We start from the raw sequence: 26,368 nt of genomic DNA on the forward strand, positions 1-26,368 counted from the left end.
GGAAAGAGGCTTATTTACCTAAATATCCGGATACCGGACTTATATATACCTATAATAAATCCCTTAATATAATAGGGTATAGCGATTCTAGCTAGAGCGATATATTAGAAGATAGAACTTCTACCTCTAGATATATATTCTACTTAGGAATTAATAACTCTATAAGCTAGGTTTTAGCTAAATAAAAGGTAATAGCTTTATTTACTTATAAAGCTAAATATATAGCCTTATACGAAGCCTTTAAAGAAACTATATATATTTTTTCTATTTTTTTAGAAATATCTAAAAGATTAGGTTTAAATAAACTTAAAATACTTACTTTATTAATAGATAATAAAAGAGCTAAGAAAATAATTAAAAACCCTAAATTCTATAAAAGGGTTAAGTATATAGATAGGTAATTTTATTATTACCGAAATCTATTAAAAGATAAGAAAATATAGCTTTTTTATATATATACTTAGTATAATATAGTAGATATACTTACTAAGGGCTTAAATAAGATAATTTATAATACCTTATATAGATATATATAAATAGGGAGTCTAAATACTATATTTATAGACTATAAATAGCTTAAATATAGTAAAGTATTTAAAATTAAATATTAAATAGGTTTTTTATCTTCGGATTTTCCTATTATAATAAGATAGGTTTTTTATCTTCGGATTTTCCTATAATAATATAATATATAGTTTTTATTTATTTTCTATATTATAGGGTTTTAATTTTTTCCTTATATATAATAATATTATAAGGTTTTATTTTTTTTTATCCTCTAAATATATATAAGCTACTATATCTATATACCTATATATATATTACCTTATAAAGGAGTATAAGAATTATAAGGGTTAGAGTCTTATAACTATTCTAATAGCTTAAATAAAAGCTAAACTATAACGATATATATATTATAAAATAGAGAAAAATCGTAGCTATAGAACGGTATAATTTTTATAATATTCTATAGAGCTATTCTATAATAATAAGCGTTTAAGTTCTCTTATACTCTATTAGCTAGAGCTTAAATCCGATTCTACTTCCCTTATAGGTCTAGAGGTAGTCTAAGCGCCTTATCTACGCGTAGCTATTAAGGGTTAGTCTATTATATATAGAGGGCACCCCCCGGATTTATTTTTTAGGTTTTTAGATCTTAATAATTATCTAATTTTAATTATATTCGTAAATCCCCTTTACGTAATAATTCCTATCTAATTTATACGTTCTTAATTATTAAGAACGGATACCTTCTAAGATACGCTTTACTCTTATTAGGATTAATCTAAGTACTTCTCTTAATTAATTATAACCTTCTTCTAATTACCCCTCGACCTACCTACCTTCGATCCGAATAAAAAATATACTATTTTATAGCTCTTATTAAGGGCTATAAGAATCTTCGATCTACTTCTCGACCTAACGTCTCCTTCTAGAGATATAGCTACTTTTATCTCTCTCTTCCTCTTATCTATTATTATCTCTTTATTCTATAACTAAGCTATACCCTCGGTCGTTGCCTAATACCTCCTATATTAATTATAATATATATTAATAATTAATAAATAGATAAATAATATAATAAGCTTTAAATAGTTTATAAAGATCTTTATCCTTTAAATATAAACTAAGGCCCTTAAGCTTAAATCTCTTTACTTCTTTATAATAGATAGTTATAGGAGTTATATATTTAATAACTTCTTATAAGAGTACTTCTAAGAGAATATCCTCTTTATCTTCTTACCTTTATATTCGAGCTATATTATATAGCCTCTTAACCTCTCTATATTTAGCTCCTTTAAGATAATATATAGGAAGTATCTTAAGAATATAATTTACTTTTTCGATATATTTCTTATTAATAAACGGAACTTCCTTCTCTATTATTAAAAGGCTAAGTATAATACTATTATATATAATAATATTATAAATAAATAGCGTAGAATTAGCTTATAGCTAGTAAATTTACTTTAGCCTCTCTTAAACTCTTAGATAATAGATAAGGGCTATCCTATACGCTTAGAGACCCCTTAGAAGTAATAGAAATATATAGACTTTACTTTATAAATACTATAAAGGGCGAAAGATCTATAATTAAGCTATTCTATACTATCTTAGATCTATATAATACTAAGGGCTTTAGTACGAGCTATATAGCGCTTATTTATAAAGGTAGGGAAGTCTCTAGATATTAAGGATATATAAATAGTAAAAGTAGGCCTCTAAATAGCTTAATTAAGCGCTTAATTAAAGGTATATAAGCCCTATAAGAAGACGAGGGTAGCCTAGGAGCTTAATTTAAGGTTTACTAATATCTAGGCTATTAAGGCCGCTTAATTAAAGGCGTAGGCCCTCTATATACCGTTAGTAACGCTTATTAAGTATTAGGAAGCTAAGTTTAAGTCTTAGTACTCGGAATTTCTATTAGAATAAGCCCTATTAAGTAAGTAATTAATATTATCTACTATTCTATGTTATTATTCGTTCGTCGATTTTGGTGCGCGGAGTTAGGGGGGCGTAGAGTTAGGGGTGTGGGACTTACCTACCAAAAAGGTATACATTCGGCTAGGTAGCATATAGCCAGACTTCTGCCACCTGTCGCCACGTGGTCAGCAGCTCCCCGTCTCAATATGAACTTGAAATGAACATGGTACTGGACGTACATCATTTCAGATGATCGTCACGGGTGAGGACAATCAAACAAATGGGCCTCTTGGATTTCTTATCATGTGCTCATCCAGCAAAACTTGTGAACACCACGCACGGTCAAAGCTGGTCCAGTGGCTTCCATCAGCACTCTCAATCGAGGTGCATGCATTGTTGCGTTGTTGCCCCGCCTTCTTCTGATACCTCCTCTTCGAGTCCACCTAGCCGGACTTCGGGGAGCCTAGGCACCTGTATTATTAATCGTCACTCAAGTGATGCACCATCACGTCTTCATGCTCTCCATGATTCGAATGGCGCATTTGTAGACAATGATGGTATCATTCGTCATCTCAGTAGCCTTCCGATTTGCCATATATCAAGCCTTGCACCTGGAGCAACGTTGAGCGACCAACAAGTCAGACCTCTACCCTTTCACCCCTCATCGACGGCCAACCTTGCTAACCTCACTTCCGTCCATCTTCTTGTGCCCACAACCTGCGTAATCGCTGCGTACCAACATCAGTATGGCGTCCAAATCCTTCTATGCCGTGATTGCTGGCGCTGGCACCGGCACGGGTAAGTCATCTTTGAGCCCTCGTGCTCAGCCAGTCGTACTGATCACTCTTCAGGCCGGGCTGCCGCAGTTCGCTTTGCCAAATCTTACCCAGTCGTTCTTCTTGCACGCAAACCCGAAAGCTACGAAGACATTGTCAAGGAGATCAACGAGTCCGGCGGCCAGGCCATCGGGATCACCACGGATGCCACTGACCCCAAGGCCCTGAGCCTGGCCTTTGACACCGTAAAGCAGAAGCTGCCTGATTCAAAGTTGGCTGCCGCTGTCTACAACGTCAATGGCGGCTTCTCCCGGGTACCGTTCCTCGAACTCAAGCTCGAGGATCTGGACGACAGCCTTAACGCCGCACCGTACGTTCTCTTCAGGCCGCAGATTGCGGAGAATGGGGCATGACTGATGTTCACAGACGCGGCTTCACTGTATTCGCTCAGAGGACTCTGCCGCTGCTCCTTGATTCCGTCTCAGATTCACCTCACCCGCCGACCCTGATCATCACGGGAGCTACAGCATCGGTGAGAGGATCCGCCCTGTTCGGGGGCTTTGCCGCTGGCAAGTTCGCCCTTCGCGCCCTCGGCCAATCTCTTGCTCGGGAGTTCCACCCCAAGGGCGTCCACGTTGCCCACGCCATCATCGACGGTAGCATCGACACACCGTGGGGCAAGGCCTACGAGGCAAACAACGGTGCGCCTGACGGCAAGATCAAGCCAGAACAAGTAGGTGACATCCATGCATCATGTGGAGACCAAAAAACTGACGGACCCTTACCTTGAATCCAGATTGCGGAAGATTACTGGCATCTCCATACACAGCACCGTTCAGGCTTCACACAGGAGATTGACACCAGGCCTTACGTAGAGAAGTTCTGAGACGCAGTACCGCCTGTAGTGAAATAGTGCGTCAAACTGTGTGTAGTGTGCGACCTGAATCAAGATATTTTGAACCATTTCCTCAGAAATGGCAATGATATACGATGTCCTCTGCCGGGAAATAGTCATACTTCATTCGTCGTTGGCGAGCGGTAGACAGGTTCGCCGACCTGGATGCCATCGCATCGTGCCGCTCCGGCCGTCGTTTTGCAGTTAAACCCGTCGTAACGGGTGCTCGGAATCGGCGTTGTGCGTCGCGCTATCGGCTCAGCAGGTGTTCTAATAACATGAGGTTCGAGTGTGCCATTTTCAAGACCCGGACGCTTCGACGACGGGTGCCGTTGACTCCAGCATGGCGCCCACAGCCGTGCCGTGGAGAGCAGCCACACGTTCAGCCTCCTTTCTTTCCCGCGCAGCCTCCGTCTCTGCTCGCAACTTCTCCATATTCCAGGCGTCGTTGTCATCATCGTCCTCATCGCCGGACTCGTCATCATCCTTCCAGGTACCGCTCTCGAACATCGCACGACCAGTGGCCTCCTTGGCCTTCTTCGCCTGCTCCTCGGCAGCCTTCTTGTCCAACCTCTCCTTCTTCCACTTGGCAAAAGACTCTGGCGTTACTGGTGTAAGGGTGCCTGTGAGCTTGTGTCGTTCGGACTCCAGGAACTCCTCAAGGGTGAGCGTCTTCAATGGTGACTTATCCATCAAAGCCTTCTCAGCCGCTCGCTGCTCCTTAGTCTTCAACACGAAACTAGGGGGGTGTTAGCTAAACGTTCTGAGTGGATGAAATGCGCGACGTACCCTGGCGGTAGAGCGTGCTTGTACATGCACTTGTCGCCCCCATTGGGACAGACCCAGAACCAGCCGTACTTGCCCTCCTCGATGGCCTCGACGAAGAACTTGCAGACCTTGTCCGTGGTCGTCTTTTGGTTTCCCTTCTTCGACAAGACGACGGAGCGGAGCTTCTCTTCATCCCACTCCGGCAGATGTCTCGACCTTCTTCTGCTCGTCCTCCTCGGCTCTGGTGTCGGTGTACAGACTCTTCTTGTTGACTTTGCGCTCGTCTTCGACATTGTGGGAAAACTTGCACTTCTTGCCCTTCTCGCAATTGCCCTTCTTGAAGAAAATGCACACCACGGTCTTGGGGTCGACGCCGAATGGGACTTTCTGGATTTGTGCGGGCTTGTTGACCAGGTCGGCCAGTTCCCTCTTGGCTTCCTCCGCAGCCCGCTTCTCCTTCTCGCGCTGAGCCTTCTCAGCCTGTTTGCGCTTCTCCTCCGGCGTGCCGCCAGACTTGGCCATTGCGCTGAGCTGAGCAATCTGCTTCTGGGCCGCGCCACCCTTCTTATTCTTCATGCCGAAGGTCTTGTCGGCCACGGCCTGCGCGCCCTTGGCCTTGGCAGGCTTCTCAACGTTCTTCTTGGGCGGCATGATGTCGGTTGGGCGCTTCCAGTGTCGAGTAGTCTACGATCGAGCAGGGGAGCTCGAAGGGTGGTGACAACCAAAGCCGTCACAGACGAAGATGTCGATAAATGGTGGGGGTTTGGCGAAAGGAAGAAAGTGGGACTTGACAGAAATCCAGGATGAAGTCACGCCAGGATGGTCACGTGTATGGCGGGGAGTGTGTGGGAGAGAGAACACTATCTGACGGGTGCCAAGCCAGCTCACTGGCCTTGTCAGTTACGTATGTCGGTACGTACCTTCAATCGAAGCTCCAGTTGTCCAGTTCCACCCCAACCGGCAACAGCAATAGTACCAGCTTGCATTCGGCAACCTACCACATTCGCGCCAGACGTCGAAACATCCCACTTCTCCGATTGACCAAGCGTGTGAGTCGCCTTAACATCGAAATGATAAGGAGGACTGGCGGGCAAATGCAGAATTGTCTCTGACCGTGCCTAGCCCCAGGAGCCTCCCGATACCACGAAGACGCGTGAGGACACATTTCAGACCAGCTATTCACGATGATCTCCGACGGCGAACTGTACCAGCTAGCGATTGTTCTGGGCTCTAGTGCGATGGCCCTGATTGTTGTGTACCACTACCTGGAGGTCAACGCAGAGGATGAAAAGGCCCCCGCGGTCGCTGGAGCGCAGTCTACAAAGCAAGCAGCCGCATGAACGACATCGTCAGGAGGTCCAGATCACAGTCGAAATGGAAGGTTGAAGAATAAAGAGGACAGTGTACGATACCTCGGCGGGGTGTATGGACGAGAGAATGCCAACCTGCCGCGGGCCGCAATCTGTTGACGGAGGCGCTGGAGGTTGGTGGGATGCCCATACGACACATCCTGCTGACACTGGGGTTTGAACACAGATGCTAGGCAGATGGACACGATTGGGACCAGGCGAAGCATTCCCCGTTGGTTTGGGGGGAGTACGATCATCCACGGCTAGGTGGTTCTTTGGTGACAATTCTTCGTTCAGGGTCCATCCGGCCGAGAAAGAAATCCAGACTTGATACCCCTATTTCCACCTTAGTCCTTGCTCTTTGTGCACTTTCTGGAGAGACATGATAGTCCCTTAATCAAGTTGGTGACCATACTGTCCTTGAGTCGGAGGCCTTCAGGCACCGTCAGAGCTCTTGAAGCCAGGTCGCTGATCAGCCAATGGGCGAAAGCAGTACATGCCAGTCGCTCAGGTTCAGGGGTCATCCCGAAGTGGTTTAGCGTGCCACGCCCAAGCCGGTGTCGTTGTTTTCTCAGGCGCGACGCCCCCAAGGCCCCAGCCCAGGCAGAAAACGCTGGTCAAGTGCCCATCCCGCTCTCCTTCCTCTCGTCTCCTCCATCTCTCTCCTTCCGACGTTCACCACCATTACACTCCCATCAGCTACCGGAACGTAAACCAGACGCGCTTTCCACTTCTTTGTCACTCCGCTGCACTACCACTGCAGTTCTTTCATTCTTAAATTAATTCTTCGTCAACCGACCTGTCTACCGACTCGCGCAGGCAAATCGCGTAGGATCAGACATCCCACTTTCCTCTGACCAACACAACCCACATCTCTTTGCGCGTCCAGCTTTGAGCCATCTCGTACAGCTGTCTACCATCACTGCAGCTTTAGCAAGCAGGAACTCACATACCGACTCCCACAACAAATCACTCCATAATCGCCAACATGTCCGGCAAGCTTGACCAGTCTCTTGACGAGATCCTCACCACGCGCCGCCGCTCCAACGGCCCTCGCCGCCGCTCTCAGCGCCAGGCCACCACCACTGGCCGTCCCACCGTTGCCGCACCTGTCGGCGGCGTTCAGAAGAACCCCAGGAACGCGCGCGCCCCGGCCAACAAGCCCACTCCGGCCAAGGCCGCTCCTCACACTGGTGACAGCAAGATCATCGTGAACAACCTTGTACGTTCCGCCATATCTAACCTCTACCGAACCCGACTGACACCCTGCAGCCCAAGGACGTGAACGAGCAGCAAATCAAGGTATGTTGCCGCTGAGGCTACCTTAGTATTCGGACACAGTTCGACATGTTTTCCCTCGCTCGCACACCCTCCGAAAGCGTTTCAGCGATGCGTGTTGCTTCGGCTAGAGACGCCAAAAGCTGTTCCCTGGCCCCAAGCAAGATGCCGCAAGTCTCCTCTGCCGCGCACCACGAAACTTCAGCCGTGTCGTGCCGCTAAGAGTTGAGCACGTCCCTGTCACGCCATGAATATCAGTTGCGTCCCGGTAGCCTGGTCAGCACCGTTGCAGCCTGATAAGCGATGACAAACCAAGGGATGTAGGCTGTTTGAGAGGACGCGAGTAACCCACGAGCGTGGCCTGCGAAACCTACCCGATCGAACGCTTGCTTAATCAAATCTGGCTTCACGTGTTGGCATGCAGCGAGCACAGCAGTTAGCAACAGTGAGCAACAGTGAGCAACAGTGAGCAACAGTGAGCAGAACAATGTGGCACGAGAGAGTCCATTCCCAGTGGTCTGAGGGAAGCAATGATGGAAGCTCGGTAGCTCCATTATTGGTTGCGAACGGTGCGCTTTCCATGGAGCATACATTTCAGTGGCGGCACGATACTCATCTTGGAACGAACATGTCGGCGGCTCCGAGGGCACTGTCAAAACTTGCGTCTTTCTCGCGGCGCTGGCAGTCTGTGGGCTTGAACGGACGATCCATGGCTCAAAACGGCTGCTCACTGCTCTGCTCGCTGGACAAACTTGTGTGATCGACGATCTCGGCTCTGCGGATTATTGCGACGGAACGCATACGATTATCTACGCACTTTGTTCGGAATACTGACATCGGACTCCAGGAGTACTTTGCGCAATCGGTCGGTTCCATCAAGAAGGTTGAAATCTCTTACGGACCCAACTCGGTCAGCCGTGGCATCGCCAACGTCTCCTTCAGCAAGCCCGATGGCGCTAGCAAGGCCTTTAACAAGCTCAACGGTCTGTTGGTTGATGGCCGCCCCATCAAGGTAAGCAAGCTCGATAAACTCCCCACAGTATGTCTGCTAACGCAATGGTCAGATTGAGATTGTCGTAGGCGCCTCCCAGGCGGCTAACGTTATCCCCCCCACCAAGACGCTCGCCGAGCGCACCTCGTAAGTGGACGAGCTATTACTTGCATGCTAAACACGTCTGACAATTTTCACAGCCAGCCTAAGTCGCAGGCCAAGGCTCAGCCCAAGTCCGCCGCTTCCAACAAGCACAACGCCGCGAAGACCGCCGGTGCTGCCGGCCGGGGCAAGAAGCCCCGTCAGGGCCGCACTGCTAGGCCTGCGAAGAAGACGGCCGAGGAGCTTGACTCCGAGATGGCTGACTACTTCGAGGCTGCTCCTGCTGGCGCTACTGATGCTGCCTCTGGCGCTGCCGTCCCCGCTGCGGCTGCCGCTGGTGACGCCCCCATGGATGAGATCATGTAGTGGCGCCGCATCGATGCAAATTCTTCATACGGTCCGGACTCCCCATCAGATTGACAACAAGAACGACGGGAGGGCAGTTTTTGGGCACGGTTTATTATTTTTCTTCCTTGGGTTGGTACAAGTAGAGCTGCGGCAGGGAAGGTTATGCCTGGTAGCTCGGACAGGGGCGAGGTACCCGACTGGAACGGATGGCTTTCACACTTCGTTCCGATTACACTTTCAGACATGAACAGTAGCAGCGCATGATTGTATTATACCAACAAACACCAAACTAAAGACGAGGGGAGAGCGCTACAGAGTAGTCTGGTAATATGAGCAATGATTTGGCTCGCATGGACGGCGATAGTGCGGCGTGCATGTCTTGAGGGGTCTGCTCAGAATATGAGTGATCAGCTACTTGTCTGCGACTGAACCCGAATGCCAGTCTGTGGCTTGTGTTCCTATGCCAGTCTGTGGCTTGTGTTCCTATGTCTAGTCAGCCACCCAGGTAGATATGCTCCTGACATCTGATTCCTATCCCGTACCCCAGTAAAGTACCAACATCTTTCTGACATGAATGTACGGCATCCATATGGTCAAACGTGGATTCCGACTGGTGAGGGCAAACTTTAAATACCCACCAGGGTGCTAGTTACTCCCAACTGCTGCTGCGTGTGTCAGGAAAAAGGAACATTGAACAACGCCCATTCATCACGATTTACAGAAGACAATCATTCAGCGTCCTGGCAGGTGAACTATTTGTTTTTTAAAAAATCATTTCTTTTGCTTTCATCAAGTCGACATTAAGAGGTGCTCGAGCGTCTACCGCGACCCTGCTCTCATATTTCGTGTCTGCATGGATGGGTATGATCGAAGGGGGGGATGGAGTTCTGTAAGAGAGACCATGGGGAGGTAGGACGTCGGCCAAGGGGGAGAGAACACAAGTTGAGGTAGATCGGGCGTCGGCCGGAGAAGGCTGCTTATTTCGCGGGCTCCTTGGCGGCGGCGGCGTCAGTGGTGGCGGCAGCAGCAGCGGCGGGCTTGCTGGCGGCCTCGTCGCCCTCGAGGGCGGGCATGTCGTCCTCGTCATCGTCACCCTCGTCATCGTCGTCGCCGTCAAAGTCGGCACCGCCCAGACCACCAGCGCCGAGCTTGGAGAAGTCGATGCCGCCGAAGTCGCCGCCGCCCATGCCGGGCATACCACCCATGCCGGGCATACCGCCCATGCCCTCCATGCCGCCCATACCGGGCATGCCACCTGTGGGAGGGAAAATTGAGTCAGCAATCATTGGTCGTGGATGTGAAGAAATTTCCTTGCCCAAAGTGTCTGGTGAGGATGAACTCGTCACTTACCCATGCCGCCAAACTGGGAGAAGTCCTCCTCGGGAGCCTCCTCCTGCTCGTCCTCGTCGACCCACTTGTCAAAGTTGGTCTTGAGGAAGTGGACCTTCTTGGACTCCTTGAGCAGGCGGGGCCAGTACTCCTCCTTGAGCTCCTTCTTCTGGAGCTTCAGCTCAATGTTCTTGCCCGTGTGGTTGACCTTGCTCTCCTCCGTGTCAATCTCGCCGTACAGCTCGAGGTCGAGGTGGAAGTCCTTCTTCAGGGTGTCGGAGTGGCCGTCAAAGGTCAGGCCCGTGGGCTTGAGGTCGAGCTTGAGGCTGGAGGCGGGGACGTCAGGGACGGTGATGGTCAGGTAGACGAAGTTCTTGGTGGCGTCGGAGGCGCTGGAGCGCTGGGCCCAGAGGACTGGAGGCCAATGTTAGTTCCGTCTTGGTCGTGGCCGCCACGCAGGCCAAGCTGGTGTTGAGAACATACCCTCGGGAGTTGCCTTGGTAGCAGACATGGTGTGTGTGTGTTGTTGTTCGAATGGTCAAAGTGGGATGCTGTGAAAGAGGGGTACCAAAAGCTAGTGGTAAGGACTTGGCTTTCTGTCAGAAGAGTGTCGCGAGTAGTGGTGGTGGTGGTGGTGGTGTTGAGGGATGGGTAAGTGAAAGCAGTGGCTTACCGGTCAAGCTGCTCGAGTTGTTGAAAAGGCTGTGGCCAGGTGATGGTAGTGCTTTTGCGATGACGGGCGATTGGAGGGCAGCACGGTCGGGAAGCTTCCATAGAAGGTCCGAGAAAGTGAAAGATTTGGCTAGGCGTGGGGATTGTGGGCCCCGGCAAGGCTGCCGCCTCAGCCCCGCCCATAGAGGGGTACCTGCGGCCGTACTGCCAGTGCTGGCAACGGCAAGTACCGCTCTACTGTTGGGGCTGGGTGCATGGGCTGGGGGGTGACGTTTGACTTTGACTCGCTGGAGCTCCAGTGGTCCCTTGCCTCTGTGATATGTAGCGAGGCAGGGTTCAGCCAGGCATGCTGAACTGTCAATGCCATTCTGAAATCCAAGGCACCTCGCTGCTGCGACTTCTGAACCGTGCTGCTTATTCCTTTTCGCTCCATCTGGCTCTACCCGTGACCTTCATTCTCGCGTGGCTGCAAGACCCCTCTGTGGGCGATCGATCTAATTGGTAGAACAACGCGGGAAGGAAGCCCAGCCCCTCCCCCCTCGCTCCCTTCCCAACCACACACGTCGATATCTACCTAGGTACCTGGCAATAATGTACCTATCATGCGACCTAGGTAGGTACCTAGGTAGGTAGGCACCTCCTACCCAGGCGGCCAGGTTGGCGTTGACCTATGCCGCCACCCACATTGATATCTTTTGGCTCTTATTGCGAGATGACATCGGATGTCTTGCGCCTTCACCTCATGCACTAGATGAATTCTCGCCGACGTCTGTTTGTTGTCACAAGGCCATGCTACAGATCCAGGGCCTTCTCAGTTCTGGACAAGCACGACAGCGGGACAGCGGAGCAACGTAAGTGGGTTACAAGTCAACCTTCACTTTCAAGGTTGAGCGCCGTCTGCCTAAGTGATGATACCATCGCCTTGGATGCGCCACTCCATGTTACCAGGTTGGTCATCAATAAGCACAAAGAGCTTCTGACAACTGAGCAGAGGAGGAAAAATATATCCAAGATACGAAATGGGTGGAAGGCCGTAGGTCCCATGCCATGAAAGTACTTTCAGTCTCAGTACAACATGCGACGTAATCCATCTCAAGATACCCTGTATCAGCAGCTGGCCAGGGCACCAATTAATCAGTGCCCTCCGTCGGATCCCAACTAGTCGAGCATGCGCGCTTGAGATCGTCAGCATAACGCAGCTGGTCGATGAATCGCTTTCCGTTCTTGTCCTCGTTGTTCTTGCATTCGCAGAAGCTTTGAGATCATGTCAGTGACTGCTCCTCTGCAATTCTTGGCAAGGAAGGGGGAGAGGGGAGGGGACCAGGCTTACAGGGTGCCGTCGTGAGGACCTTCGCCAGGGTCGTTGATACGCGTCAGGAAGTATTCCACCCCGCTGTTCCAATCTTCCGCCTCATCGACCAAACCAACAGGTATGGAAAAGGTTCCCGGGAGGTCAGGTTTCAGGTCCCTCCAGGTATCCCAGTCGGGTTTGGTCAGGATCTCATCGAGCACGACGGAACCCGTGTAGTTGAAACCAAACATGTTGTGCGTCTCCACAGAGCTGGTGATGGCGTCAGAATGCTTCAATCTGAAGGTAAGGCCGTTTCCCTCGGGGAAAATGTTGTATCCAGGAGCGTCTCGGGTTCTGAACTCCCAGCTACCGAGTAAACGATAAGGTTCGTAGCTGTTGCGCATGGTTAATGTCAAGACGCTCCACGGGGCTGCAGTAGTTTCAGGGCTAACAAACCTCTGCAAGAAGTAACCACGACCGTCATGGTACGCCTTGAGGTTATCATCAATGTCTGCGGCGCCATCGTCGACTGCGTTGTTGTGTTAAAGCTGTTCAAAAACATCGGGTACACTCATCAAAGGGGCTGCAACCCAGGGTCTTGAGACTCACACTCCTTCCGTGTCATCTTGTGGCCGACAATGAAGACAAGTGAATTCCTCCACGAGTAGTTGAGAATGCTGGCATGGAGGAAGGCAAAGAACCAACTGGCCAACTCGGAAGTTCCGATGCGGGGGACTCCATCCTTCTCACTCTGGCTGAGAATCGGAATCTTATCGCTGTTGAGCCATGCACCGTTCTTGAACACGTCGTCAAGAATAATTTTGGCTCCATCAGGTCCCTCATAATGACCCTGCTTCAGAAGGGTGTTATGCATTGTCTCGATAGCGGCGGCGCTGTTGTTGAAGTATCGGAAGCCGACCCTGGGGCATAAGTTAGCACATTATCCCGTTTCCTAAGGTCTGGAGGCCCTGTTTTCCGGAGAGGGTCATCCTTCAGCGTACTTTGCAAGATCGGCGGCATAACGAAGAGGTTCGTCCTTGTTCTCAAGCGCATTCTCGGCAACTCCGCTGACCGTAGAGAACAGCCCATTCACGATCAACTCGCCCGTGTCGGAACCTGCCATGGCAGTTCCCACACCCAGGATATGTTCCGTCATCTGCAGAAGCGCCTTGATGCCGACGTCTTCCAGGCTGGGCTCCGGGTAGTATTGCTCGAAGACGCGCTGCATGGCGTTGAAATAACCCAGGGTGGAGCTGACAGCCTGGTACATGGCTTTGTAGTAAGAGTGTAAGTTGTCGAGCGACTTCATGATGAGATGAGCTCGACCGCTGCCTTTGCTCTTGCTATAGCCGCTGCAGTCGTTAGGGAATCCGCAATCGCCGAGTATGGGGCAGGACACGCTGTCGAAGCCCCATTCGCTTGCGAACGCTCGTGGGACGCCGTCGTTGGCATTCGAGTCGAACGACAGCCACCCTGGGAGGAAGAAGAGCGCCTTGTTAGCTGGATATGCTCTCTTGGACAGCATGACTGCATGAGGTGGGGTGAGTTACTCACATGACCAATACGGAGTCGTTTCTGCGTCGTTCCACAGCGGTCTATCGAAGATTCCAACTCCAGAGTCGTGCTCTGTCAAGGGGTGGCAGTCCGTTAGCATATGTCGGTGACTTGAGAGTCCTCTTGCCATTTGACTCTCTGTGGGGAACATCGAGCACAAACTCACTCTTGATATCTTCGCACGTCGAGTCGCCATCAATCTCGTCTCCTTCCCCACTACCTACAGGTTCAGGAGCACGCCAGTCGCAAGAATTGATGTACGCATGAACAATACCGCTTCCAAAGACGACAAGGTAGTCGTCCTTGCCGTCTCCGTTCAAATCGGCGTAACGGACGGGACCCTGGGGGCTGGTGCCCGTTGAAATGGTGCCCATGTTGGCCCAGTTCCTCGCCCGGCCAATATCTGGGATATTGCCCGTGTTGTTGTAACCCTTGACGGCGCCTCCGACGTACTGGATCAGGTAGTCGGCCTTGCCATCGCCTGTGATGTCGGCGAAACGGACCTTACTCCCCGGCTCGCCCACGCCGGTAGCTACTGTGGACCTGTAGCCCCAGATTCGGCCGCCGTTCGTTGCCGGGATGTTCTTCTGGTTGAGCCAGGCATCCACAGCGCCTCCGTCAAAGACGACAAGATAGTCCGCATAGCCGTCTCCGTTCAAGTCAGCGAAACGGACCTTGCGGCCAGGCTCACCCACCCCTTCAGAAATGGTTTGGCCTGTCTGCCAGATGCGGTCTTTGCCCTTGTCTGGAAGGTTGCCATTGTTGAGGTAGGCCTTGACACCGCCCTCTCCATAGACCACGAGGAAATCAGCTCGTTTATCGCCATTGACGTCGGCAAAGTGAATCGTTGCAGAGGACAAATCTTCGTCCAGACCAGGCGCAATCTCTCCAATGTCGTCCCAGACGCCGAGTCCCTTGTTGAGCCAGGCTCTTGCGCGGCCCTTGTGGTTGACAGAGACTATGTCGGCCTTGCCATCGCCTGTGAGGTCGGCGAAGCGCAGACTGGCGCCCTTTGTACCGACGATACCGAGGTTCTTCCACATGCGGATGCTGCCATCATCTGCCACGGCCAAGAAGTCAGACTGGCCGTCACCGTCCATGTCGGCGAACCTGATCATGCTGCCAGTCACGCCGCTGACGCCGGGCACGATGGTCCCAAGATCCAACCAGTTGCGTTGCTCTCCGTTGCTGTTGAGGTTTCCTGTATTAAGGAAGGACTTGACGGCGCCGCCGTCATAGACAATAAGGTAGTCTGTAGAAGCCTTTTGTTAGTGATTCGAGGTTGCTGTAGAGGGAGACTTGCAGGTCGCAACATGTCGTGACTTACCAGCCTTGCCATCGCCGTCCAGGTCCTGAACCCGAACGCGATTCTCCGGCACGCCTTGAGGACCTGGGGCTACAGTCACCGCTGCCTCCCAGTTTCTCTTATTTTGATCCTTGCCGTTGTTTTGCGTGTTCCTTGCCCACTTGACAGCCCCACCAGAGTATACGACGACATAATCGGCAAAGCCATCGCCGTCCATGTCTTTAAAGTTTACGTTCTCACGAGGTGCCAGCCCGGTAGCCCACTGCGAGTCAAGGGCTTTGAACACATACTTATCCGTGTTCTTCCACACCTTTGCAGCGCCGTCCGAGTACAGGACAATCAAGTCGGCCCTGCCATCATTGTCGACATCAGCCATGCGCACCATGTCGCCCGTAATCGTCGACCAGTCGGGGTTGATCTTGCCGATGCTCGTCCACTGGTTGGGCTTGCCACCGTTGATCCAAGCTCTGACGGTCCCGTCGTCGTCCGCCACGACGTAGTCGGAAATGCCGTCGCCGTTGAGATCAGCCAGTATGACCTTGTTCCGGCGTCCATTCTCAACAGGGCCCCTGATGGTGCCGACCTCTTCCCAGACGCGGAAGCCATCAAAGACCTGGCCCTTGCTCTCAAAATTGCGTCCACCGCAGCCGGCCGACCCAGCACCGGCGGGCGCATCCTCCCAGCCAAGTCCCATTCCCGAGAGCTCGTCTGCGTTCACTTTGGCCGGGGCCTTGATCCAGCCGCGCTCGTGCGCCTCCAGGATGGCATTGAACCACGCATCGGCCATCTTGCCGTAGCCCGCATTGTTGGGATGCTTTCTGTCCGACAGGTCGCCGGCTCCGATGGCGATGGGTACAGCGAGCACGTGCTCACCGGCCTTCTGCTTGGAGGCGATCAAGGTCGTGAGCTGCTTGTTGAAGCGGTCGGTGTTGGCATTCATGCGAGCGTCATTGGCCCAAATGACGGGCGCAACGAGGACGACGGTGTTCGGGGAGCCCTGGAGCAGGTCATCGATGATGCCTTCGATGAGGGCGGGCGCTTCGCCGAGGTCGACCTCCTTGTCCATGTTGTTGGTGCCCGCGTGGACGAGGACGACGTTCGGGCGAGCTTGGATCGAGCGCTGCAGATAGGTCCTGATCTGCCGCAGGTACTCTCCGCTGTGCCCCTCGTGGTCATTGTCCGCCATGGTGCCGTGCCACATGCTGCCGATCATGTCGACTGAGATCTCCGTGTCGGTCCCTTGCGTTGTGAGCTTTTGCCGCAGGCGGTTACGGTAGCCGTTGTTGTCGCTCGACCCGCTGCCCTTGGTGATGGAGTCTCCGAGCGGCATGATACGAAGATCCGGCAGAGACTGGCCGGCGACTAGGGAAGCCATGCCGGCCGCGAGGGCGGTCGCCCAGACGAGGCCATGGCGAAGCCTTGGAGAAGGCATGGTGCTCTAGGATAAGGGGTAAAGGAAATGGCTACTGTTGGCCGAGATGCCAAGTGTAAGCCAGCATTGATTCACCTTCAGACGAGCAGCGAAACGGCCTTATATACTGTCCCCTACTCTGGGTCCGACGCCGAGCCCGCCGCGGCACATGTCCATCTTCTGGACATGGGCATTTCCGCAGTCAGCCCCGCGACGTGGGCCATGGCCGTTCCATCTCGAGCTAGTCATTCCGAAGGATCGCAAGAGCGACGGGTCGTGACAATGAAAATAGAACACAAAATGAAGACCAGCGTGCTGCGCGACTGAAAGTGCCTCATGCAGGGGCACTGAACGACCGCGATTCTCCCGTCCAGCCCCTAGCCAGACAAGGCTGCTCTCCTTCCTAGCATGTCGCGGGTAGTGCGGGTGATTGGCCGCTTAGCAGCCTTCCGGGGCGCGGTAGTTTGGGCAGAAGCCGTGGGTCAAGATTAAGAAGTGCCCCTGTCCCGGACGACCTGGCGGGGATGGTGATCCCTCCGAAGCTTGATTTCCCCATGTCGATTACCGAGGCTTGTGATGCTCCAGAATGCAGAATACACAATTGCATGAGTTCTTTGCTAGAAGACTATTTCCTCGAAGGAAGAAAGCACTTTGCAACCCATCGGGACCAGCTATAATGTCGCGAACTTATTCACGTTCTGCTTTGTTTCTGAGTAATGCCATTGCTGAATGTACACTATGGGCAGGGTACAGGCTTGAATGTTGTTACCGCTTCTGGGAGTAGTATCCGCCCCCAACTTTTCGGACAACAATGCTGAATTAGATGCCGCTAAGTCGGCCAAGGATCTAGAAAATCAAACGTGGATATGACACAGCCTGGTTGACAGGTGCCGTCAGGGCCCAACCGCAAAATGAGCCTTGAAGGAGTGCATCGCCCGGTCTCAATGAGGGAAGTGATCGACGATAATATCCACCCACCGAGGTCTTGCATCCATTCTCTTGCGGTCTGTTGGTTACGACGCTGCCGTGTGTATATCGGCAGCTGCCTATGCTGTTTCGGTCCTTGATGCCGTGGCAGAATATCATGATTGGCATGGCTTAGGTCCAGCCCACATGTCCAGGCGTGACTTGAGGAGCATCGGTGTAGCTGTTATTCGACACTGGGGGAAGGCTTGTGACAAAGCTGTTTGCTGTGTTTTCTGCGAGTGGGATTCATCTGGAGTATCTGCTGTGCCATGATGAACCTCAAGATTCGTCGAGGTAGGTTCTCCGTCTCGTCGAAGAATAATCCAATCCAGATGACTGGATCCCACCCAGACGGGTTAGCGGGGGTCCCGTATTGCACCAGTGTTGCCTTTTTGAGCTGTCTTGTCACTCTGTCGAAAGGTTCAAGTAAAGAGAAAAGCGAATAGATGAGCGCGAATCATTATAGTCTGAAGAACGGTGATTATCCGGCCGCGCAGCGTTTCTTCATTGCTCCCAACATCCGTCATGCGATGGATCAGACCGTGCATACGTGAGAGGGTTGTTGTTGGTAAGGCTGAAAGTGCTTCCGCAACGTTTGCAGAACTGATGATTCGGGAGCATAGTCCCAGGGCATATCTTGCGTAAAGCTTCCAGGCCTTAGATTCTAGAATCTCCCCTCAGAACATCGAAACCCAGGGCATCCCAATCGTCCAGGTTCACCGTCTCCTGAGATCACCTCCACGGACCACCAGCACTATAGGGTCTCAAATCAGGTGGTTACGGTTATCCCAAGCAAGCAAACCCCTGCTCGAAGCTTCTGACCGTCGCTGCAAATCTTTATGAGCAGAATCCAGAGCATGGGATACGCCAAGATGCAACTGGAATGGAAAAAACAAGGTTGGGTGTAAGAAATGTCTCTGAAAAACACCTCACTTCTTCATCCTTCTCTTTCAAGCTATACATATCGTTTTATCGATCCCGCATCCTATAAAATGATCCACAGCACTAAAAGCGTCACCGATGAAGAGCCCAGCCAGGTCACTATTCTCCAGACAACATCGCTTCGACATGAGAGGAGTGCCATCTGCCCAGCTATTCTTATTGCACTATATAGGTAGTGTCTGCAGCCCACAGAAAAGTCTGATGCCTGGATCGGTGCTCCACGAGCCCCAACGTCCATCGCTGTCAAGGAGTCTTATGCAACGAGTGAAGGGATCAACTGCTGGTCTCTCGGGGGTAGCTAGGAAGATAGAATAATCGATGTCCTCCTCTAAACCTTAGTCCTCTAAGCTTCCTTATAACTATTCCCTCGCTGCGCTCGGTCCCCTCTACTTGGTTCCTACGATCAAACCTCAGGCGATCCCCTGTTGGTTTCATGCCTCTCTCAGGTCCTGACAATCGCCACATTGGCCACATATATTCATCAGATTCGAAAAAGCTGTTGCAGCCCCAGAACATAACCGATATCGCAGGAAAGGTATCTATCCAACCAAACCACCAAAGCCCTGCTCGCTGGCTAGTCACCCATCATGACACACGAATCACGCCGCCCAGGCCAAGAGGAAGGCACCAGCACCTTGATGGCCACGGAGTTTCATCGTAGGGCAGCTTCGCCTAAACAGCCCTAGCACCAAGTCCTCCTGGGAAGAAACAATAGGGGAGATGCCGCTAGGATGCCATCGAGGCAAAACAGACCGGCTGCAAGCACGGTACTTCGAGTCTTCTTCTCCCGAATTCTGCGCCGGCGCCGTGCCCCACCCTGCCGCCCACACCGGCCGGCGGGCTGCGGGGTCTGCGGGGTCGGGCGGGCAAGCGGGTTGCAAAAAAAATGAGACGTACCAGATCCCTCCCCCATAACCATTCCTACTACCCAGCTATTCAGCTATACATTTCTACAACGACTCCAGAGCTTCAGTCTAGGCGAAAAGCCTTTCTTTAAAATAGTGTACATTATACTGATCTATAAACTCAATAGTCACTATAATTCTAGATCTTGTAGGTGTCTCGTAGTAGTGTTGTGCAGTTATTCTAGGTAGAGGGGCTGGGGTGAAGCATTCAGTACGTCTCATTTTTTTTGCAACCCGCTTGGCGGGTTAAGGTCAAGTTGGCCGATCTCCACCGACACGTTCCTCACCTTCCTTATTCTGCCTGGCGTGACTGTATCGCGACTTGTCGAGGGACCAAGATGACGACACGAGTTTCTTGGTATTGGGCATCGCAACGAGAAGAAATGCATGTTGCTTATCAGCACTGTCGGGTTGCAACGGACAACGGGGCCAAAGGGATCGGCGGCACCTCTGGAGGCGGTGCTCAGCGAGGAGCTGTTCATCATATTTAAATAACGACTTGGGCCCTCGAGATGGGGAGGTTGCGGAGCTCGAGAGTTGCCATCTTTCTCGAACCTACGCTGGAGGTAGAATCTACTCAATTCAAAGTCCCTCAGTATGCGCCTCTCAGCGTCAATTGCGGCGGGCCTGGCCCATGCCGGTCTCGCGGCGGCACAACTTGCCTACGCTGACAACCAGGTCACGGTGCTTCAGGACGAGGACCATGTCGCGACCAACTTTCCCGACGTCGAAGGTCTTGAGCTCTTCTCGCCGGCGTTCGTCAGTCCAGACACCGTTCCCGAAGCCTTTGCCAATGGCACGAGCGGTCCCACGAACGAGCTGACGATGGATCACTTCCTCCGCACGCTCGCCGCCCGCAACGACTACATGACATACCACAATCCTTCCTTCCAGTCGGAAGAGGGCCGCTCACTGCCGTACATCTATCTGTCAACCTCGGAGAAGCCGGGCGGGAGTGGCAGTCTCAAGAGCTACGCCAACAGCACGCGGTCGAACGATAAAGTCCGCATCTGGATGCAGGGCGGCGTGCACGGCAACGAGCCGGCCGGCGACCAGGCGCTGCTGGCGCTCCTCGGACAATTCGACGCCAACGCGACGTGGGCTGCCTCGATCCTGGAACACGTCGAGCTGCTTGTGCTGCCGCGCTACAACCCCGACGGCGTGGCATACTTTCAGCGCTACCTCGCGACCTCGTTCGACCCAAACCGAGACCACACCAAGCTCGCGCGGCAGCAGACGCGCGACATCAAGAAGCTCGTCATGGACTATGCGCCGCACGTAGGCGTCGACTGCCACGAGTACACGGCGACGCGTGCCTACGGTGCCTCGGACCAGTGGCACGCGGCGCAGGACGGGCAGTTCTCGGCCATGAAAAACCTCAACATCCATGCTGACATTCGCGAGCTCTCGGAGACGCTCTTTGCCGACAGCATTGCGGCGGCCATGGAGAGCCGCGGCCTGCGGTGGAGCCCTTACGTCACAGGCAACGCCGGCAGTGACGACGTCGTGCTCGATGAGACGAGCTCCGATGCCAAGATGGGCGACACGTCGGTCGGCCTCAGCCAAGCCGTCATGTTCCTGACGGAGACGCGCGGCATCCGTCTCGCGGACCAGCACTGGCAACGACGCGTGGCGACGGGATTGACGATGGTGCAGGCACTCGTGCAGACGGCAGCCGACAATGCCAAGCTCGTCCACGACACAGTCGAGAGGGCACGGGCTGATTTCATCTCGAGCGACGAGGACATTGTCATCACGGACTATGCAAAGGCGACGAACATTTCCTGGCCGTTCATCGACGTAACCAACGGCAGCATTGTCGACGTGCCGGTGACGTTTATGAACACGACCCCCGTGACAGCGAACCTCACGCGGTCGAGGCCGCAGGCATACGTCTTCTCGCGGGCGTGGCACGATGTCGCCGACAGGCTGCAGGCGGCGGGCGTCGTGGTGGATGAGCTGTATGGCGATTTTGAGGGCCAAGTCGAGGCGCTCAACGTGACGAGTTCGACCGTGGCCACGTCCAAGTACGAGGGCGTCGTGCGCACGACGGTGACGACCGAGTCTGTGAGCAAGGAGGTGAAGATCCCAGCGGGAGGCTACTGGGTCAGCACGAGACAGAAGAACGCAGCACACGCGTTCAACGTGCTGGAGCCGGAGAATATCGACTCGTATGTAACGTTTAACATTCTGCCGGTGGACGTCGGGGATGAGTATCAAGTGTACCGCGTGCCGGTGTGAGCGAAGGAACGAGCGTAGGCAGATAGAGGGAAAATCGAGCTAGCCCGGATTGGTGTCGAGAAGTCGATGACTGATGTTAATCCCGCAATCCAGACCTTTCTTTTATCAATCGGCCAGATGGCAGAGTGGTCTAATGCGATAGACTAGAAATCTATTCACTTCGGTGGCGCAGGTTCAAATCCTGCTCTGGTCGTTCTGTTTTGTCCTGCTGTGTTCAGGGGGGGATCGAAATGGTCCTGTTTCTGTTTTGCTGTGGTGATGTAGAAGAAAGGGTTTTCTCTTTTGCTTCGTACCCCTCCGAGTAGGTGAGAGAGAAGCAGGAGAGGAAGAGGAAGAGAGGAAGGAAAGAACGACGGAGAGGCGCAAATATGTGGCCAGTCGCTTGCAGCTGGCGGCACTCAGCGGGGTATACGTACTGGCTGCGGGCCACACAGTGACAAGCCCCGATAAGGCCTCACGTCACTCTCGTCCGCCCCCAACCTCAATCGGTCTCCAGGCTTCAGTCAGTCAATGCAAACCTATGCCTCGGCCGCAACCTCTGCCACCTGGTGTGCCCTTCCCCTTGCCCAACACCGCACCAGCACGAGCACCAGTACCACTGAGACGCTTCTGAAGCTGTGAAGCCTCGAGGCTTCTTCTCCTTTTGCCCACCATGGAGACCATCCGGGCCATGTTCGCCAAACCAGACCCCCAGGCCCAGGTGCGTTTCCGGCCCTCCCCTCCCTCTTCTCCCTCTCCCCCCTTCCTCGCCCCTCGCCTCGACGAATGAACCCAAACGAGAGAGACTGCTGCTGACGGCCAGCGCCTTGCAGCTTCGAAAATGCAACACGCTCCTCCGCTCCAACATTCGCAAGCTCGACCGCGACATCCTCGCCGTCAAGCAGGTCGAGGTCAAGACCAAGAACCTCATCATCGCCGCCGACAAGCGCGCCCAGCGCGACCCGACGCGGGCGCGCCAGGCGCAGAAGGAGGCCCGCGACTTTGCGCGCGAGCTGATCCGCGCGCGCAAGACGAGCGCCCGGCTCGTGACGTCCAAGGCCCAGCTCAACAGCGTGCAGATGCAGGTCAACGAGGCCTTTGCCGTGCGCAAGATTGAGGGCTCCATCCGCGCCAGCGTCGGCATCATGAAGGACGTCAACACGCTCATCCGCCTGCCCGAGCTCGCCGGCACCATGCAGGAGCTCAGCGTCGAGCTCATGAAGGCCGGCGTCATTGAGGAGATGGTCGGCGAGAGCCTGCCCGAGGAGATGGACCTCGAGGGCGAGGAGGTCGAGGCCGACGGCGAGGTCGACAAGGTCCTCGGCGAGATCCTGAAGGACCGCATGCCCAAGGAGAAAATGCCGACCGTGCCTGTTCACCAAGAGCCCAAGCAGGCCGAGGAGGAGGACGAGGAGGACAACGAGGCCATGATGGACCAGATGCGCGACCGTCTCGAGGCGCTGCGGAGCTGAGAGGGACAACAGACGAAGGCGCAGAAGCCGAAGACAGAGACGAGAGAGGAGACGAGAGAGAGACACGAGAAAGAGAGAGACGGGAGAGAGAGAGATGGAGGCACGGAAATAGGCGCGGTCTGGTTATCTGTCTGTCTATACGCATGTGTTCGCGGGGCGTTTTTGGAGTTTCTGCGGGCGACCGTCCCTCTGCCGAGACGAAGCTGTGGCAACGAACTCGAGACTGGGAGACACGCATGGGACGACTTTATGGAGGTTCTTCGACGTGGGGTTGTCGTCCTGATGCATCATGGCGCGATCGCGAGGCGATGCGCCTTCGAATCCACGGCGGCTTGTTCTAGACTATTATCAAATGGGACATATCTTCGCCATAATGGTGGTAGTCACGCGTGATGGCAAGCAAATTGATACATTCTGGTCAGATCACCACGGCATTGCTGTAACGAGAAAGCCTATCTATCGTCACAATTTTGCCCTGCCGCAACGGATCAGTAAACAGAGCCAGCGTCAGGAAGGCACCATCTTAGGCACCTTACCTAGGCAACTGGGCAGTACGCACAAACGACGTTGGCCCCACCTCCAAACAGAGGCAACATCACCCTCACACATTCCCAATCCCCAACGATGAACATCGCGAGAGCCATCCAGGCGCAACTCCGACCAGCATCGGGCCCACGGGTCCAGATCCTGTCCGATCTCCACCTCGAAGTCTGCCAGCAGTATACGTCCTACCACTTCCCGTCCTCGGCACCGCTGCTGCTCCTCGGCGGCGACATTGGCCGCCTCATCGACTACGAGGGCTACCGCCGCTTCCTGGAAGCCCAGGTCGCCCGCTACCGAAAAGTCTTCCTGGTGCTCGGCAACCACGAGTTCTTCGGGCTCGACTACGACGCGGGCCTCGCCCAAGCCCGCCGTCTCGCCGCTGAGCCCAGCCTCGCCGCCGGCCTCGTCCTGCTCCACAAGACGCGCTGGGACGATCCCGGATCCGGCCTGACCATCCTCGGCTGCACGCTCTGGTCCGCGCTGCCGGACGACAGCCACGACCTCGTCAGGACCAGCGTCAGCGACTATGCCCACATCCACGCGTGGACCCCGGCAAGGCACAACGAGGTCCACGCCGACGAGGTCGCCTGGCTCCGCGAGCAGGTCGCGCAGCTCGCGTCCGGCGGCCGCCAGGAACAAGGCAGAGCGCGCCGGCTCCTCGTGGCGACGCACCATGCCCCTTGCGTCAAGGGCACGTCGCGGCCCGAGCATGCGGCGAGTCCCCTGTCGTTCGCGTTCGCGACCGATCTCGTTCATGAGAAGGCCTGGGCCTGGGCCGGGGTCAAGGTCTGGGTCTTTGGCCACACGCACTTCTCGACGAGCTTCACGCAGAACGGCATCAGGCTGGTGGCGAACCAGAGGGGCTATGTTCTCCCCGGCGGCAAGGCGTTGGAAAACGAGAGCAAAGCCGAGGGCCGTCAAGCGTTTGACGCCGCAAAGTTTGTTACTCTGTGAGCTCGCAGTTTCATGGATCAAGATGTGCTCAGTGTGACCTCGTGGCTCTTTCTGCTGCCCCGCTGTTCATCCTTGTCGAAGCGAAGTGCTGCTCATCTACAATGCTGGGAGAGGGCCGGACTGTCCGGTGCCCAGGGTGTCCTCGTCAGTTCCAGTAAAGTAAACGTACGAGGTACTCGAATCTTTCTCCGCTGAAGCGCTCGTTCTTGCGCAAAAGATTGAGAAAGGAAAGATTTCTGGTCAAATGCCCAGGCTAGTTGTCTTGGTAAGAGGACTGCAGAGCTGATTCATCTTCCCCTCAGCAATATTGATATTGTGACCATGCTAATGCTCAGTCTAGCCTTCGTGTCGAAAAGAAGGCCAGAGGCTCTATAGAACCGGGTTCATGCCGCGATATAGATGGTCCAGGGTCGGATCGCGTTGCGCAAGCAGGGAAATTAGCTTCAATATAACATCGAGGAAACTCTGCCCTCCCCCCCGAGCCGAAAGGCTATCAGAAGGCCCAGTCATCTTCTTCCGCCATCGTACGTGTCTCGGCCGCAAAACTGGCATTTGCGCCCCAGGCGTTCCGTCAACTTCAGCGTCACACGACGACAAATGTACAAATCTGCACGAGCAAAACGTAAAAGAAATGGAAAACGTCATTCCCTTCACTCCGACGCGTTCGATGTAACGTCCCTCGAGGTCCAAAGTGAACACCCCACCCAGCTCTTGACGAGACTCGAGACCCCCGGTCGGGCTGCGAGCAAACCAGGGCGCCCGCTCGGCATCGCTCAGCATCGATCTAAGCACATCTAAGCAGTGCAGATCCCGTCCCGCCACATCTTATTCATCCCGCCCGGCACCCCAACAGTGGGGCCGCAACGCGATACAGTACGCGCAGCGGGGGTTCTCCCCCCCCCCCCCCCCCCCCCATCTTCGCCGTGCGGACTTCCGCCTATTCCACTGCCTTCTCCCTTGCCCTTCCGTTCGAGGGGCCGCACGACGCTGAGTCAAAGCCCCATCCTCGCGATCGTGATTCTCAGGTCGGCCCCCTGGCTAGACTGAAAGACTCGACGAGGCACTCTTTGATTCGGTTTTGATGTCTTGTTTGGGGCTTAGCCTGCACGGCGGTCAAGGTAATTCATCGTGACCAACACGCATCGGAGCGGGCGGGCAAGTGGTTGCGTGCATCTTTCCGCGGGTGGAAAGAGGGGCGTGTTACACGGGGAGGTATTTTGTTGCAAGAGGGCCGCTGGACGACGAGGAGGCGAAGCACGGCAGACATGGAGGGGGAGGAGATGAGGCAATGTTCGGGCTGGCTTGGCTCCCCGGATGAAAGGTTGATAGACCGACGTTGCTGGATCGCGGGCTTGGGATATGCGGAGACAATCAGATATAAAAGGAGAGTGAGAACCTCACACTTGGATATCATGCTTCCCCCCTCCTCAGCCAGCCCAGCACCAGTAGCCTCACAGCTTCCTCTCAGCCTCACCAACCGTCGCCATGAAGTTCTCCGCCACCCTCAGCCTCGCCGTTTCGGCCCTCGTGTTTGCCGTCGCAGCCAAGTCGAGTAACGGTAGGTGTTCTGCCCATGAATCTTTGCCTGACGTGTAGCCGTTGAACTTGTGACTAACCGGGCTCCCACAGCCTATGTGCATGAGCGCCTCGACAAGAACGACACGCTGCTGCTCATCGTCGATATCCAGGAAGGCCTGATCAACCTTGCGCGCGACTCTGACCCGACTCTCTTCCGCAACAACTACCTCGCTCACTCGAGCCTCGGCCGGGTCTTTGACCTTCCCGTCATTCTGACGACGTCGGCCGAGACGGGCCCCAACGGGCCCCTGCCGGAGGAGATTTTGACCTTCAACCCTACGCGCCCTCATCCGG

At 53.6% G+C, this 26,368-nt stretch overlaps 9 protein-coding genes and 1 non-coding gene across 10 annotated transcripts in view; 7 read left to right on the top strand and 3 right to left on the bottom strand.

The window, feature by feature from the left end:
- Positions 1–3,170: 3,170 nt before the first annotated feature.
- Positions 3,171–4,086, top strand: VDAG_08862 (oxidoreductase; the record flags this gene model as incomplete). Its single annotated transcript, XM_009656665.1, has 4 exons — positions 3,171–3,222; positions 3,276–3,570; positions 3,627–3,933; positions 3,997–4,086. The coding sequence occupies 4 exons, from the start codon at positions 3,171–3,173 to the stop codon at positions 4,084–4,086; spliced, it is 744 nt and encodes a 247-aa protein (XP_009654960.1).
- Positions 4,087–4,299: 213 nt separating this feature from the next.
- On the bottom strand, positions 4,300–5,514 carry VDAG_08863 (translation machinery-associated protein; the record flags this gene model as incomplete). The annotated part of the gene is made up of 4 exons (XM_009656666.1): positions 4,300–4,345; positions 4,409–4,834; positions 4,885–4,991; positions 5,062–5,514. 4 exons carry the CDS (start codon positions 5,512–5,514, stop codon positions 4,300–4,302), a joined length of 1,032 nt encoding a protein of 343 aa, XP_009654961.1.
- A 1,686-nt stretch (positions 5,515–7,200) lies between these two features.
- On the top strand, positions 7,201–8,949 carry VDAG_08864 (uncharacterized protein; the record flags this gene model as incomplete). The annotated part of the gene is made up of 5 exons (XM_009656667.1): positions 7,201–7,434; positions 7,485–7,514; positions 8,338–8,502; positions 8,555–8,628; positions 8,682–8,949. The coding sequence occupies 5 exons, from the start codon at positions 7,201–7,203 to the stop codon at positions 8,947–8,949; spliced, it is 771 nt and encodes a 256-aa protein (XP_009654962.1).
- A 959-nt stretch (positions 8,950–9,908) lies between these two features.
- On the bottom strand, positions 9,909–10,771 carry VDAG_08865 (wos2; the record flags this gene model as incomplete). Its single annotated transcript, XM_009656668.1, has 3 exons — positions 9,909–10,186; positions 10,282–10,674; positions 10,744–10,771. 3 exons carry the CDS (start codon positions 10,769–10,771, stop codon positions 9,909–9,911), a joined length of 699 nt encoding a protein of 232 aa, XP_009654963.1.
- A 1,291-nt stretch (positions 10,772–12,062) lies between these two features.
- Positions 12,063–16,515, bottom strand: VDAG_08866 (FG-GAP repeat domain-containing protein; the record flags this gene model as incomplete). The annotated part of the gene is made up of 6 exons (XM_009656669.1): positions 12,063–12,186; positions 12,680–12,752; positions 12,833–13,143; positions 13,225–13,696; positions 13,944–15,029; positions 15,105–16,515. The coding sequence occupies 6 exons, from the start codon at positions 16,513–16,515 to the stop codon at positions 12,063–12,065; spliced, it is 3,477 nt and encodes a 1,158-aa protein (XP_009654964.1).
- Positions 16,516–19,904: 3,389 nt separating this feature from the next.
- VDAG_08867 (carboxypeptidase) lies at positions 19,905–21,548 on the top strand (the record flags this gene model as incomplete). Its single annotated transcript, XM_009656670.1, has 1 exon — positions 19,905–21,548. One exon carries the CDS (start codon positions 19,905–19,907, stop codon positions 21,546–21,548), a length of 1,644 nt encoding a protein of 547 aa, XP_009654965.1.
- Positions 21,549–21,659: 111 nt separating this feature from the next.
- On the top strand, positions 21,660–21,741 carry VDAG_20237. The gene has a single exon. It is a non-coding gene; the product is annotated as a tRNA-Ser (tRNA).
- Positions 21,742–22,200: 459 nt separating this feature from the next.
- VDAG_08868 (vacuolar protein-sorting-associated protein) lies at positions 22,201–22,999 on the top strand (the record flags this gene model as incomplete). The annotated part of the gene is made up of 2 exons (XM_009656671.1): positions 22,201–22,248; positions 22,361–22,999. 2 exons carry the CDS (start codon positions 22,201–22,203, stop codon positions 22,997–22,999), a joined length of 687 nt encoding a protein of 228 aa, XP_009654966.1.
- Positions 23,000–23,623: 624 nt separating this feature from the next.
- On the top strand, positions 23,624–24,496 carry VDAG_08869 (ser/Thr protein phosphatase superfamily; the record flags this gene model as incomplete). The annotated part of the gene is made up of 1 exon (XM_009656672.1): positions 23,624–24,496. The coding sequence occupies one exon, from the start codon at positions 23,624–23,626 to the stop codon at positions 24,494–24,496; it is 873 nt and encodes a 290-aa protein (XP_009654967.1).
- A 1,485-nt stretch (positions 24,497–25,981) lies between these two features.
- The window catches only part of VDAG_08870 (ycaC), a gene marked incomplete at both ends in the record, with an annotated part of 896 nt that continues 509 nt past the window's right edge, over positions 25,982–26,368 (top strand). Inside the window, 2 exons of the mRNA XM_009656673.1 lie at positions 25,982–26,054; positions 26,126–26,294. Of these exons, the coding sequence (XP_009654968.1) occupies positions 25,982–26,054; positions 26,126–26,294 (242 nt within the window). The remainder of the gene's footprint in view (positions 26,055–26,125; positions 26,295–26,368) is intronic.

This window comes from Verticillium dahliae, genomic scaffold (genome assembly GCF_000150675.1).
Source record: "Verticillium dahliae VdLs.17 supercont1.24 genomic scaffold, whole genome shotgun sequence".
Classification (NCBI taxonomy): Eukaryota; Fungi; Ascomycota; class Sordariomycetes; order Glomerellales; family Plectosphaerellaceae; genus Verticillium; species Verticillium dahliae.